The 15,000-nt window shown below is 43.8% G+C and overlaps 1 protein-coding gene across 4 annotated transcripts in view; it reads left to right on the top strand.

Moving 5' to 3' along the window:
* Nucleotides 1–15,000, top strand: part of canx (calnexin) — a 31,313-nt gene that overhangs the window by 4,982 nt on the left and 11,331 nt on the right. For all 4 annotated transcript variants that reach the window (XR_004898586.1, XR_004898588.1, XM_036006455.1 and 1 more), the window contains exons 2-10: nucleotides 3,226–3,450; nucleotides 6,344–6,417; nucleotides 8,243–8,301; nucleotides 8,530–8,671; nucleotides 9,408–9,489; nucleotides 11,366–11,558; nucleotides 12,177–12,366; nucleotides 14,097–14,210; nucleotides 14,948–15,000. The exon at nucleotides 14,948–15,000 is cut by the window's right edge and continues 104 nt beyond it. Coding sequence is in view for 2 of the 4 variants with exons in the window: in XM_036006455.1 (XP_035862348.1) it covers nucleotides 3,229–3,450; nucleotides 6,344–6,417; nucleotides 8,243–8,301; nucleotides 8,530–8,671; nucleotides 9,408–9,489; nucleotides 11,366–11,558; nucleotides 12,177–12,366; nucleotides 14,097–14,210; nucleotides 14,948–15,000 (1,129 nt within the window). In the remaining 2 variants the exon portion in view is untranslated. The remainder of the gene's footprint in view (nucleotides 1–3,225; nucleotides 3,451–6,343; nucleotides 6,418–8,242; nucleotides 8,302–8,529; nucleotides 8,672–9,407; nucleotides 9,490–11,365; nucleotides 11,559–12,176; nucleotides 12,367–14,096; nucleotides 14,211–14,947) is intronic.

The raw sequence follows: 15,000 nt of genomic DNA, 5'->3' as shown, positions 1-15,000 counted from the left end.
TCAGATTAACCTGCAGCGGGATTAGCATACTTGGCTAACAGCTCGCCAGCGTGGTGATGAGTGACCACCGGCACTAGCTGTTAGCTTAGCATTAAAGCCGTCTGGCCGTAAGGGTTAAGGTTAGGCATTTAGTGGTGATGGTTAGGGTAAGGGGCTAGGGAATGCATTATGTCAGTGACGGGTCCCCACAAAGATAGTGCCACAAACCAGTGTGTGTAAAAATCAGGTTTTTCCTACATCCTGTTACTCTAACAAGCTGTTAAAGGACTTTGACTCTATCTGTCTTAATCGGTTGAGTGAAACCAGCTGAAGTTGCTGTTCTCCGCCCAGCGGAGGAGGAGGAGGAGGAGGAGGTCTGGAGTTACAGATAATCTGATATTAGTCAGTTTAGCCTGCAGGACATCTGCCCTTCCTCTGATTCACCGTCTGATAACCTAACTGGCTTCTAACTGGGTTTGATGGGAGGAAAATCAGAGCTTTCTGAGGAACGACGCAAATGTTTCCGCAGCACCAAATATGGAAAAACATTCATCGAGCGCTGCTGCTAACAATCCCAAAAACAATCGAGAAAAACTATTATTTTTGCAGATTAAGTTTTGCAAGTAAACTTTTATTTTCTTCTCCTGTTCTGAAGGGGAATTCAAAAAGTTCAAACAGGAGAAGTATAAAGGGAAATTGCACAGTTCAAGGTGTTTTCACTGTTGATTTATTTTCAATAAATGCAAAATTTTTCCAAATGTAAACGTGTTAAAGCAACATTATGTAACTTTTAGCTGCAGCTGTAGTTCCAAAGAGACAACCTGTAGGCCCGCACACGTGTCAAACTCAAGGCCCGTGGGCCAAATCCGGCCCCTCGCAAACTTTGAACCGGCCTGCATATCAATTTAGGTTTTCAATAAATATTGGCGCGCCTAGTTTGTTTTTCCGACATTCTTTTCCCGTTCTTCTTTACCTAAACCCAACCGTCCCGTTCTTCTTTACCTAAACCCAACCGTCCTGTTCTTCTTTACCTAAACCCAACTGTCCCGTTCTTCTTTACCTAAACCCAACCGTCCCGTTCTTCTTTACCTAAACCCAACCGTCCCGTTCTTCTTTACCTAAACCCAACCGTCCCGTTCTTCTTTACCTAAACCCAACCGTCCCGTTCTTCTTTACCTAAACCCAACTGTCCCGTTCTTCTTTACCTAAACCCAACCGTCCTGTTCTTCTTTACCTAAACCCAACCGTCCTGTTCTTCTTTACCTAAACCCAACCGTCCCGTTCTTCTTTACCTAAACCCAACTGTCCCGTTCTTCTTTACCTAAACCCAACCGTCCTGTTCTTCTTTACCTAAACCCAACCGTCCCGTTCTTCTTTACCTAAACCCAACCCGTCCGCTGTATACAGCATAGACAGTTTGTCCAGATAACACGCCACTAAATAATCGATTATCAAAATAGTTGGTGATTAATTTAATAGTTGACGACTAAATGATGCATCTTCGCAGCTCTACATGTACGTTTTTAAGTAAGTATGTAAGGGAAGAATTAAAGAAAGGAGGCAAGGATGGAAAGAGAAGGGAGGAATAATGGAAGGAAAGTAAAGAGAATAAGGAAGGACAGGAAAAGGGGAAGGAAGGAAGATGGGAGAAAGGAAGCACATAGTATCAGTCCTTCCAGAAAAAATGCAATGAGTTTTTTTGTGATTGTTTTGGGCTAAAATCCTTGATTATGCGTCACGTTTTCTTAAAAAATGTGATGGAATATGCGGGATATTTATGCAATTTTATGTGATGAAATTGCGGGAACTTGCAAAAACTGTGGTTCCATCATGGCTTCATCGCGGGGTTTGCAGCTTTTCGATGATGTTCACGTCGCGTTATTACGTCACTTCATAATGTTCCCATGGCAACAGGGGAAAATAGCTGCTCTTGTGTGAAGTAAACGCAACATTTTTCAACTTTCTGCTAAGATATATGTGACTTTTTTGCAACGAAAATGCGGGGATTATGAAATCATGCAAGCCCCGCATATTTTGCGTGGAAATCAGCAATTTATGCGGCCAAAGTGCGGTGTATTTGAAAAAATGTGGCGCCCGCATAAATATGCAGACTTTGGCTGATTATGCGTTGAATTATGAGATCGCATAACCACGTTTTTCTGGAGGGACTGACATAGGGAAGGAAAGAAATGCAGCCAAGGAAGGGAGGATTTAGTTTCACTACCTTTTTTTCAACTAGAAAACATTGACATTTAACAAGCAGCAATCACAAGTTTTATTATAAAAAATGACCAATTTAATGATTAAATAGTTGGGGATTTAATTTAATAGTTGACAACTAATGGACTTATCTTTGCAGCTCTAGTATTTTGCAAGACTCTAGAGATGAACGAATGATAGATAAATATAAGTAAAGAGCATCAGTAGGCTACATACAACAACTATACAACTGTTGACGTTCCCTGCTGCATTGGGAAGCTCTGTGAACTCTCCACAGAGATTTCTATACATAGCTTCTTCTTCACAACTTCCTTTTGTTTCCCTCAAACATAAAACACGCACACATGAAAGGTTGTTAACCTGGCAACCATCCATCGCCACAGCGACCAACCAGCACCCAAAGGACACGCAACCTTAATGAGATTACTCCCCGTGGGATTACTGCAGCACCCCGCAACACACAGAGGGACACACACACACACACACACAGAGGGAGGGGGACACACACACACAGAGGGAGGGAGACACACAGAGGGAGGGGGACACACACACACAGAGGAAGGGAGACAAAGACACACACACACACACAGGAAGGGAGACAAAGACACACACACACACACACACACACGAGACACACGGAGAGAGAGCACGGTCAATTTACTCTGAACATTAACACTGCGGAGACTGCAGGTTACTCATTACTTAAACTAATTCACCGTACTGTGAAGTAGGGCTGTGCAATTAATCAAGGTTTTACGACCACAAAAACTATGTAATCGAGAAAATATTTTGCACATTACGCTTTGCCAGTGAACTCTTGTTTTTGTCTTTTTTGTTCTGAAGTGCAATTAAATAGTTCAAATGGGGAAAGTATGAAGGGAAATGTCACAGTTCAAGATGCTTTCACTGTTGAATTGTTTAACTGTTGCACTTTTAACTTCAATAAATGATTAATAGATGTCTGTGATAAGTGCTATTTTAAAAAACCGTTACGTACTTACTCACACCGTCTGTTCCTCTCTGCAGACTATGAATCAGAAGGTCGGGTTGTTCGTTCTTCTGGCCGCGGGCCTCCTCTGCCTCAGCCTCGTCTCTAGGGCCGAAGACCCGATTGAGGACGGTCTGGGCGACGACGTAGACGTGGAGGACGAGATGGATCTGGGTCTGGCCGGCGACGAGGAGGAGCTGGAGGGAGACGGGGACATGCAGGAGGACGCTCCACCTGCGCCGAAAACTCCTCCTACGCCCAAGGTATTATTTTAAATTTTATTTAGGATCCCCATCAGTTCAGGGTTTCCTCTAAAGTATTGCATGCCTGGTGGCCCACCGATATTTATGCAATTTTATGTGATGAAATTGCAGGAACTTGCAAAAACTGTGGTTTCATCATGGCTTCATCGGGGGTTTGCAGCTTTCCGATGATGTTCACGTTGCATAATTGGCCGGAGTTTCCCCCGCCACCGGTCCATAGTTTAAGAGCTGAACGGCTTTGTACACTAATGTGCAAAGGTTCCCAGTATTAAAGTGCCCATATCATGAAAAAAATCACTTTTTCTGGGATTTGGGGAGTTACTTTGTGTCTCTGGTGCTTCCATACGCATACACACTTGGAAAAAAAAAAAATCCATCCATGCGGTTTAGAGTGAGATACGGTTTCTGAATGTGTCCTGCCTTCAGTCTCTGGGTGAGCTGGTCAAAATCTGCACGGCTTTCTACGTCACTAGCCGAGACGAGGGGGCTAACCGTTAGCATGCTAGCTCGTTCTCAACGGCCAAACACTGCTACAACACACACACACATTCACCCTAATCTACAAAATAAATTGTATAGAACTACTTCCATGTCCCTGTTCTGCAGGTATTCCACAAAGTTGGAAGTGCGCCCTCGTTTAGAAGAAGTCTCCCGGCTAATCCTGCCTTGTACTACTGAAGTTGGAGAAACAGCTAGCTAGCTCATGTAGTCCTTACCTAGCTACTGAGCATGTGATCTTACCTAGCTACTGAGCATGTGCGACTGCCAACAAAGATGTTCCAGCAGTGAGAGGTCTCACTCTGTAGCTAAAACAGAGACCTGAACACAGGGTGAAAAGAGGAGCTGCAGCAATGTGCAGTACAACAAAAATGTGGTGTTTTTTTTTTTTTTTTTGAAAATTAAACCATGTAAACCTATTCTGGTACAACCTCAAATTACAATTATGAACCAGAAAATGAGCAGAATATGAGCACTTTAACTGCTTTTTCATTGGATGAATTTTATGTATTTTATTTCAATCGGCGATTTGAGGCTGTATAAATAAAACTGAAGTGACGTTATCTATGAGCGTTTTCCCAGGAAGTGTCTGCTACTCATTGACGAGCTAACTCAGGAAGCCGGTTTGATAACGGAGCAGAGAACTGACCTGCTGATCCACTGACCTGGAAACCGTAAACACGACAGCCTTCGAGCCCACAACAAATAACCTTTTAAAAATAGAATCATTCAGTCTAGCGTGACAATGTCTTTGACTTTGCTTCCTCAAACTTGAGAGGATAACACAATTATCTAAAGAAGTTCTAAATTAAAGCAATAATAATAATGATGATGATAATTTATATTAATACTAATATAATAATAATCATAATAATCATAATAATCATAATAATAATAATCATAATAATGATGATGATAATAATAATTTATAATAATAATAATAATAATAATAATAATAATAATAATAATAATTTATATTAATACTAATATAATATATAATAATAATAATTTATATTAATACTAATATAATAAATAATAATAATAATAGCAAATGATTCATTCAACATTTTGATAAATGGAAGTTAAAGAAAGTAAACAGCAGAAAACTGAAGTCCCTTGTTAATACCAGTTAACTCCAGTTTGATCAGTTTAAATCCTTCAGCTGGAAGTGAAACCAAAACGTAAACACGCCTGAAATATTCTCACTGTGAGTAGAGAATGATCCTATAAAGATAGAAATGCTCCGGATTAACAGAGTAGATCAGGGGTCTTCAACGTATTTTAGACCGGGACCCTTAACTACATTTATTTATTTATTTCAGGTTTATTTAACAGGGACAATGCCCACTAATAATACATATGAAAATGTAAAATGTGCCAGAATTAGCCTAAAGGCTATTTTACATCTGCTGTCCCTGGACAGATCGTACAACGTCACACCTAAAAAGACAAAAGGATTATAATAGTACATACAGGTTTAACCCAATACAAGTACAATTTACTATAGATGTAAAAATTGAAAACATGACAAGATCAACATATAAACAAGAACAGAAGGTCATTATCAACATCGATACCAACACACGCACATACACACACACACACACACACACACACACACACACACACACACATATATACACACATACGCACACACGCACATATATACACACGCACATATATACACACACGCACATATATACACACGCACACAAATATATATATATATATATATATATATATATATATATATATATATATATATATATATATATATATACACACACACACACACACACACACACACACACACACACACACACACACACACACACACACACACACACACACACACACACACACACACAGAGTTCAGTCCATCTAACCGAAAACTTAATGTAATAAATGGAGTTCAGTTTTTCCTTTTAGGATTTTTTCAGCAGTGGGGGCAGGTCTGTCCCAACAACAACAACCTTTTACAAGAAATTCTTCACAGGGAAACCAAAACCCAAAGTATAGAATGAAATATTGCACTGACTCACTCAACGTTTTAATGTTTCCAGATGTTATCAGGACGATGAGCTGACAGAACTGTCAAGTTGAACGTTGTCCAATTAGAACGGACCCACCGCGGTGACGTGTTTGGTGGAGCTGTTGGTATAGTCGACTCGGAAGAAAGCCCCCCCCCCCTCATATTAATTATCTGTTTATGTTTTTAGCTTTTTGACTTTAGGTTGTGTTGTGATTGTTGGAGCTTGTATTGCAGGACAAATGTCCGTGTCTACGGACGATGAAGGGCTATCTACCTATCTACCTATCTACCTATCTATCTATCTATCTATCTATCTATCTATCTATCTATCTATCTTACCATGAATACTTTCTCTTCTTCTAGGTGATCTACAAGGCTCCAGAGCCGATGGGGGAACATTTCATCGCTGAGTCTTTTGACCGGGGGACCCTAGACGGGTGAGCACACGTTACAACTAGAGATGCACCGATTACAACTTTTTAGGCCGATTTCTGATTTTCTTTGAGTTAGACCAGCTGATACCGATTTCATTTTTTCTAACCACTTTACGGCACACACAAATATTTATTTTCTATCTTTTCTTTAATAGAACATGTGTTGAACAGATAATGGATCACTATAAAATAGAACTATATAAATTACTCCTGGTGTGGGACATTCACACACATCTAAAGAGCAATGTTAGAACCATTTCCTTCTTTTCACATCCAATATCAACTAAAGAAATGTGATTTAGGTTTTTGGTGTCGTCCCTCCACGCCCTACTTTCTCCTTGCAGGTGTTGCATATTGTAAACTTGTTATCTTCTGCACACACGCTGAAGAATTCCCAAACAGCTGACATGTTGCAGGTTAATTCACCAGGTTCCTACATGTGGAGAATAGCGCCGACACGCTTCACACCGCGAGCGGGTACGCACGACACGGCGGAGAAGTTGAGAGAAAGAGAGCGTGCTGTGGCGTCCGTGCTGTGGCGTCCGTGTGTGCGTGCGTCCTTGAGAACTGTAACTGGTATAACTTATGTTGTCAGTTAATTGTAGTGTTGGCCGTCATGAAATCACCATATGTCAGACTGACCTGCCGGTCGCCGGTCATGGCCGAGCACGTGAAAACCGGCCAATTCTGGTCACCGGCCGCTCTATCGGTGCATCTCTAGTTACAAAACAACATTGAGTGTTTTGGAGGGGGGGTATACGGTACTACACTTAATATTAAATTTAAATAATAATGTATAACTAACAAATAACCAGCTTTTTAAAATAACAATTGCAATGTTAAGCTCATTAAACTATTTAAAATAACAGTTTTACTCGCATTGGTCCCATTTCCTCCGTCACGCTCTCCAAAACCAACAGCTCTGAGATAACAGAGCTCAGCCCACAGCTTCACTCACTCCAGCAGATAGTATGCTGAAATAAAAACAGGACATGTCATTTCACTGGGTGTAACTACGCTAACTAACCGTGTGTTGTGAACCGCGTGTAGTGATTAAAACAAACCGACAACGGCTGTGTCTCAAAGACCGGGCAGCAGCAGCCGGGACGTTGAGAATCCACCGTGAGAGGAGGTGATAGTTCCAGTCACTTCCTCATGTATTCACTTCGTTGAAACAAGAGAAGAAAGCCTCACTGATGTGAAGAACAGGACAGAGAAACATATAGAAATGTTCTCTGCCCACCGTATGCCAACGCTCCGGTAAGTCCATCACCCCGTCTCTGCAGGGCGTGCCCCCCCCAGCTGACCGCACATGTCAGCTGGGGCTGAAAAAATAATCTTAAAAAATTCCTTAGCCATCATAGAAAAAAAATCACCAAAAAAAGGTTGCAAAAGCATAGAAAAAAAAAAACGGATGAAGTACCCCAAAAAACGTTGTAAAATGCGCCCAAAAAAACGTTGAAATAACCGCCGAAAAAAAAGTCTGAAAAATTGTCAAAGGTTGGGGGGAAAAAAAGGCGTTCGCAAAAGTGAGAAAAACTTCAGAAAAAGGCGACAAAACGTTGAAAAAGGGACCAAAACTAGGCGGGCCAAAATGTATCGAGCTGACATATCTTTACAACTCGCCGTTACCTTGTTTCCTACAGACTGTGTTGATGCGACCGTACATTACAGCCACTCAAACAGGACAGTGTAACACGGCGAAGACTTAGTTAAGGCGGCCGCCTTAACTGCAAAGTGCTGCGGGAAACCCTGAGATGTGAGACTTGCTGGTTCTCTTCTGGTGCGGCGTTTTGATAACTTAACTTTTCCCGTGTGTTGGTTTCAGCTGGGTGATGTCCAACGCCAAGAAGGACGACACCGATGAAGACATCGCAAAGTATGACGGTAGGTACAGATCCACGCTGTCTTTATGGGCGATTTTTTTTTTTTTCCGGACCGAATTGTTCTTGGGACTTCCTGAGAGGAACTGAGAACTACATACCTTTTTTTTTTTTATAGGGGCTTTTTTTGGTTTGCACGCAGAAAAAAAGAAACTACAATTTAATTTTTACACGAAAAGTGACTGCGTTGTTTACATGATGATGATGATGATGATGATGATGTAATTAACAGGTAAATGGGCGGTGGAGGAGATGAAGGACAGCAAGCTGCCCGGCGATAAAGGTCTGGTTCTGAAGACTCGAGCCAAACATCACGCCATCTCAGCCCAGCTGCTGCGACCTTTCACCTTCGACGCCAAGCCGCTCATCGTCCAGTAAGAAGAGGACTCTCTCTCTCTCTCTCTCTGTCTCTCTCTCTCTCTCTCTCTCTCTCTCTCTCTCTCTCTCTCTCTCTGTCTCTCTCTCGCTGTCTCTCTCTCTCTCTCTGTCTCTCTCTCTCTCTCTCTGTCTCTCTCTGTCTCTGTCTCTCTCTGTCTCTGTCTCTGTCTCTCTCTGTCTCTGTCTCTCTCTGTGTCTCTCTCTCTCTCTCTCGTTCCCTCTCTCTCGTTCCCTCTCTCTCTCTCTCTCTCTGTCTCTCTCTCTCTGTCTCTGTCTCTGTCTCTCTCTGTCTCTGTCTCTCTCTGTCTCTGTCTCTCTCTCTCTCTGTCTCTCTCTGTCTCTCTCTCTCTCTCTCGTTCCCTCTCTCTCTCTCTCTCGTTCCCTCTCTCTCTCGCTCGCTCTCTCTCTCTCTCGCTCGCTCTCTCTCTCGTCCCCTCTCTCTCTCTTGTTCCCTCTCTCTCTCGTTCCCTCTCTCTCTCTCTCTCGTCCCCTCTCTCTCTCGTTCTCTCTCTCTCTCTCTCTCTCTCTCTCTGGTTCCCTCTCTCTCTCTCTCGTTCTCTCTCTCTCTCTCTCTCTCTCTCTCTCTCTCTCTCTCTCTCTCGTTCCCTCTCTCTCTCTCTCTCTCTCTCTCTCTCTCTCTCTCTCTCTCATTCCCTCTCTCTCTCTCTCCCTCTGTCCCTCCTGTCTACCTCTTCATCGTCCTCATGTCTCTTTATGTCGGTTTCTTCTCAGGTACGAGGTGAACTTCCAGTCGGGCATCGACTGCGGCGGCGCCTACGTGAAGCTGCTGACTCAGACTCCAGACCTCGACCTGGTCAGTTTGACTCGTTACACACACACACACACACACACACACACACACACACACACACACACCTGTACAGGCTGCTAGTTACCCAAACTTCACCTGTACTCTGAGACACAGATGCTAGACAACAAACGTTAATAAAGTTGCAGTTTTGGAATATTATTGTCAGTTTCATAAACAAAAACTTTACATGAAAATGATTTTTTTTTTTTCAGCTCCTCAGATTTTATACTGCACTAATTATATTATGGGATGACGGTGTTCATCAACAGCAAATTCAAAACTTCACATATTTAGTCTGCAAAACTGTGATTTTCAGTATAAATGCACTCCTGCAGACACAGTTGGGAACACAGACAGACAGAAGTCTTTACACACCAGTTGTTATTGTTGAGTACTTTCACACAGATAGCAAATATTACACAGCAGCGTTATTTTTCTCAGAACAGGTTGATTTTTCAAGACATCAACCAATCAAGTTGTTGTAAGTAATAACATCAAAACATTTTTGCATCCAAATGAAATAACCCTTCACCCCCACCCCTCCTCCACGCAGTTGCTAGTAGCCACGGAGGACACGGAGAATTAAAATTATCTTCACTTGCGTGGGAAAGTCACCGGACGCCACAATCTTCTGAACATAGCCATACTGAGAAATCCAGAGAGAGTTGTGTGGAGCTGATAGTCTTAATTAGCTTTGTAGCAACTCATTTGGCAACGGCTTGAATGTAACGGTTGTTCATTAATATCAAAAAGTTGCGCACTAAACCAGGGGTCTTCAATGTTTTTTTAAGCCAAGGACCCCTTAACTGAGAGAGATGGATCAGGGACCCCCTACTACATATACTGTATATAATTTAAGTTGCGTATTAAACTGGGCCTACAGTAACGTGTAGGGCGGCCTAAAGCCTTTACATACCTTTTTTTCCATGTAATACTAAGCTAGTAAAATATCCTAATAATCAGTCCTTCCAGAAAAATGCGGAGTTTTTTTGTGATTGTTTTGGGCTAAAATCCTTGATGATGCGGCACGTTTTCTTAAAAAATGCGATGGAATATGTGGGATATTTATGCAATTTTATGTGATGAAATTGCGGGAACAGCAAAAACTGTGGCTTCATCGCGGGGTTTGCAGCTTTTCGATGATGTTCACGTCGTGTAATTACGTCACTTCATAACGTTCCCATGGCAACAGGGGAAAACGGCTGCTCTTGTGTGAAGTAAACGCAACATTTTTCAACTTTCTGCTAAGATATGTGTGACTTTTTTGCAACGAAAATGCGGGGATTATGAAATCATGCAAGCCCCGCATATTTTGTGCGGAAATCTGCAATTTATGCAGCGAAAGTGCGGCGTATTTGAAAAAAATAAATATGCAGACTTTGGCTGATTATGCATTGAATTATGAGATCGCATAATCATGTTTTTCTGGAGGGACTGAAAAATTGTTTGCATGATTTAATAAATCATGTTTTAATGTTAAACACATATGTGGCACAGTGAGTCTTTAGGATGAACTGTATCTGTGGATGGCTACCTTACCTATAGGCCAGTAAGCCTATCATCAGTGGGGATTTACATTTGCTAATATTATATTAGATGGATTAGATGGAGGCCCCCCTGCATTGACTCTGAGGACCCCCTGTTGAAGATCCCTGCACTAAAGCGTTAAGGATTATAAAATGTACTTAATAGACTTCATTATTCTATCCTTTCAACCTTGACCAAGGCGAGAGATATCTTTTCCATTCTTACCTTTCGTAATAAGACACATCTTTGTATTTACAGTTGACATGACTTTGATATTTGAGTTGTATTAAAGGAATAAAGAGACTTGAATCTCTCCCAGAAACTAAAGTTAGTGCCTCCTGTGTGTCCGCAGGACCAGTTTAAGGATAAAACTCCGTACACCATCATGTTCGGACCCGACAAGTGCGGAGAGGATTACAAACTTCACTTCATCTTCAGACACAAAAACCCCAAAACAGGAGAGTACGAAGAGAAGCACGCCAAGAAACCAGACGCCGACCTGAGGACGTACTACACGGACAAGAAGACCCACCTGTACACACTGGGTAAGAGACACACACACACACACACACACACACACACACACACACACACACACACACACACACACGGACACACAGTCGCTCTCTCTCTTGCGCAAATCAAAGAGGCTTTATTAGCATGACTGTATTGCTCTCTCTCTCTCTCTCTCTCTCTCTGTCTCTCTCTCCTCTCTCTCTCTCTCTCTCTCTCTCTCTCTCTCTCTCTCTGTGTCTCTCTCTCTCTCGTCTCTCTCCTCTCTCTCTCTCTCTCTCTCTCTGTGTCTCTCTCTCTCTCTCTCTCTGTGTCTCTCTCTCTCTCTCTCTCTCTCTCTCTCTCTCTCTCTGTCTCTCTCTGTCTCTCTCTGTCTCTCTCTCTCTCTCTGTGTCTCTCTCTCTCTCTCTCTCTGTCTCTCTCTCTCTCTCTCTGTGTGTCTCTCTGTCTCTCTCTCTCTCTGTCTCTCTCTGTCTCTCTCTCTCTCTCTCTCTCTCTCTCTGTGTCTCTCTCTCTCTCTCTCTCTGTGTGTCTCTCTCTCTCTCTCTCTCTCTCTCTCTCTCTCTCTCATTCATTCTGTTCTAAGTAGGTCTGTAGTCTGTAAGACACACAGATAAATGTGTGACTGGTCTGTATTTCTCCCCCTCCAGTGTTGAACCCTGACAACACCTTCGAGGTGTTGGTGGATCAGACGGTGGTGAACAGTGGCAGCCTGCTGACGGACATGACTCCACCGGTGAACCCCCCCGCTGAGATCGAGGACCCCGACGACCAGAAGCCGGACGACTGGGACGAGAGGCCCAAGATCCAGGACCCCGCCGCCTCCAAGCCCGAAGACTGGTCAGTACACGTAACTAACAACGCAACCGTCATCGCTCCACAAGCTCTCTTATCTTCTTTAGCTCTTGAAATATACTCACAAACTGTCAAGAAAGGAAATATTCTTACACATATTTTCCTTATTAAACAGAAAAATAGAACAATACATGTACATCCAAGTTCCTCTCTTATTAGAAGAGATTAACGTCATTCAAACACAAATTAAACTCACCAAAACTTTCAACAATCACTGACTATCCATCCATCTTTGTCCGCTTATGCGAGGGCAGCAGCTCCAGCAGGGGACCCCAAACTTCCCTTTCTCTAGCAACATTAACCAGCTCTGACTGGGGGATCCTGAGGCATTCCCAGGCCAGGGTGGAGATATAATCCCTCCACCTAGTCCTGGGTCTTCCCCTAGTCCTCCTCCCAGCTGGCCGTGCCTCCACCTAGTCCTGGGTCTTCCCCTAGTCCTCCTCCCAGCTGGCCGTGCCTCCACCTAGTCCTGGGTCTTCCCCTAGTCCTCCTCCCAGCTGGCCGTCCCTCCACCTAGTCCTGGGTCTTCCCCTAGTCCTCCTCCCAGCTGGCCGTGCCTCCACCTAGTCCTGGGTCTTCCCCTAGTCCTCCTCCCAGCTGGCCGTCCCTCCACCTAGTCCTGGGTCTTCCCCTAGTCCTCCTCCCAGCTGGCCGGGTCTTCCCCTAGTCCTCCTCCCAGCTGGCCGTGCCTCCACCTAGTCCTGGGTCTTCCCCTAGTCCTCCTCCCAGCTGGCCGGGTCTTCCCCTAGACCTCCTCCCAGCTGGCCGTCCCTCCACCTAGTCCTGGGTCTTCCCCTAGACCTCCTCCCAGCTGGCCGTCCCTCCACCTAGTCCTGGGTCTTCCCCTAGACCTCCTCCCAGCTGGCCGGGTCCCCTAGACCTCCTCCCAGCTGGCCGTCCCTCCACCTAGTCCTGGGTCTTCCCCTAGTCCTCCTCCCAGCTGGCCGTGCCTCCACCTAGTCCTGGGTCTTCCCCTAGACCTCCTCCCAGCTGGCCGGGTCTTCCCCTAGACCTCTTCCCAGCTGGCCGTGCCTCCACCTTAGGGAGGCGCCCAGGGGGCATCCTTACCAGATGCCCCAACCACCTCAACTGGCTCCTTTCTGACTATGGTTTGGTTGAAATAAATCCTTAATTCACAGAGTAAAAAATACACCATCTCCCCCCGTTGTCTCACTATCCGAACAGCGCCTCGTTCGTCCGAGGCAGACAAATAACTTGGCAAAATAAAACCCACACAACAAATCATCCAACCCTTCTACTTCTTGTATACATTTTGGTCTCCTAAACCGTAAATTCTTTGAACGAACGCAGCAGTCAAGCCTTCAGTGGTCGTGGTTTAGAAAACCCACAAAATACTTAAGAATCAGAATCATTTATTTGTCATTGTAAAACATTGTCACAACGAAATTTAAGTGCTACTCCTTCTGGTGCCTAGAAGTATACATTCATATGCACACGCCATACCATCACATACACATAATGGGACAGGTGCTTCTAGTGAATACTAGTATACATTCATACGCTTACTCAAGCCGTACTCTCTCTTTTTCTTAAAAGATCACAGTACTGGAAAAGTGCAAATGCAGTGCAAAACAGGCAAGATAATCATTCAGCATGACAAAGTCCTATTTCTGTAATTGAATATTTAGAGTTGTGAGTATATAAGCGCTGTTTACAGACGCAAAAATTATATATACATGTGTGTTTGTCTGCAGGGATGAAGACGCTCCTGCTCAGATTCCAGATGAAGACGCGGTGAAACCAGACGGCTGGCTGGACGACGAGCCGGAGTACATCGGAGACCCCGACGCTGTCAAACCTGAAGACTGGTGAGTCAACATGCTGAAGGTTTCCTCGTTTTCCCGTCCGTTAGTTTCTAGTCTGGATTGGAAGTTACGCCTGAAGTTACACCCGATGTCCTTCACCTTTCGCTTTCATTGTGTTTACGCTAAACTCCGGTCGCATCGATACAACCTCAGAGCTAGCAAACTAAAGCTACACACTGAAAATGTCAAGTTCTGAAGAACATTTGGATATTACAACATGGCAGGCCTGCTTGGTTATTTCGGGGAATGATTGTAAAGATTTACAAAGAATATGTTTAGGGCATTTCCTCTCTAACTGGGAGGTTTTGGGACTGATTGGTGGGATTGCTGTGGACGAAGCACACACGGAGATACACTGGTAAGAGCCAATGAGGTTTAACCATGTATCAGCTAATTTAAATAGCTCACGTGACTGTATATTTAATATTGTATGTGGCGTTTTCTTGGGTGCAAATGTTCCATCCTGAGACTATTTAGCAGAGCCACTGTCGCTGCGTCCGGAGCTTAACGCCACCCAAGACCATTATGATTGGTTTAAAGAAATGCAAAAAACCCAGAGTATTTTTTTCTTCTATGCAGGCGTGTATGCTCCGCAGTGCTGTGGAGATAGATCTGGCAATGCGAGAGTAGTTAGTTCCTAACCCTTTAAAACACCAAAGTCACACAATAACACAAACTGACTGCTGGAGGCAGCGGTAGAGCAGCAACTCATCGGTGTGTCTGTGCTTCCTGTCTGTCAGGGACGAGGACATGGACGGCGAATGGGAGGCTCCTCAGGTCCCTAACCCCGCAT

Source organism: Sander lucioperca, chromosome 1 (assembly GCF_008315115.2).
Source record: "Sander lucioperca isolate FBNREF2018 chromosome 1, SLUC_FBN_1.2, whole genome shotgun sequence".
Lineage (NCBI taxonomy): Eukaryota > Metazoa > Chordata > Actinopteri > Perciformes > Percidae > Sander > Sander lucioperca.
This window is presented reverse-complemented; position numbering and strand designations above follow the sequence as displayed.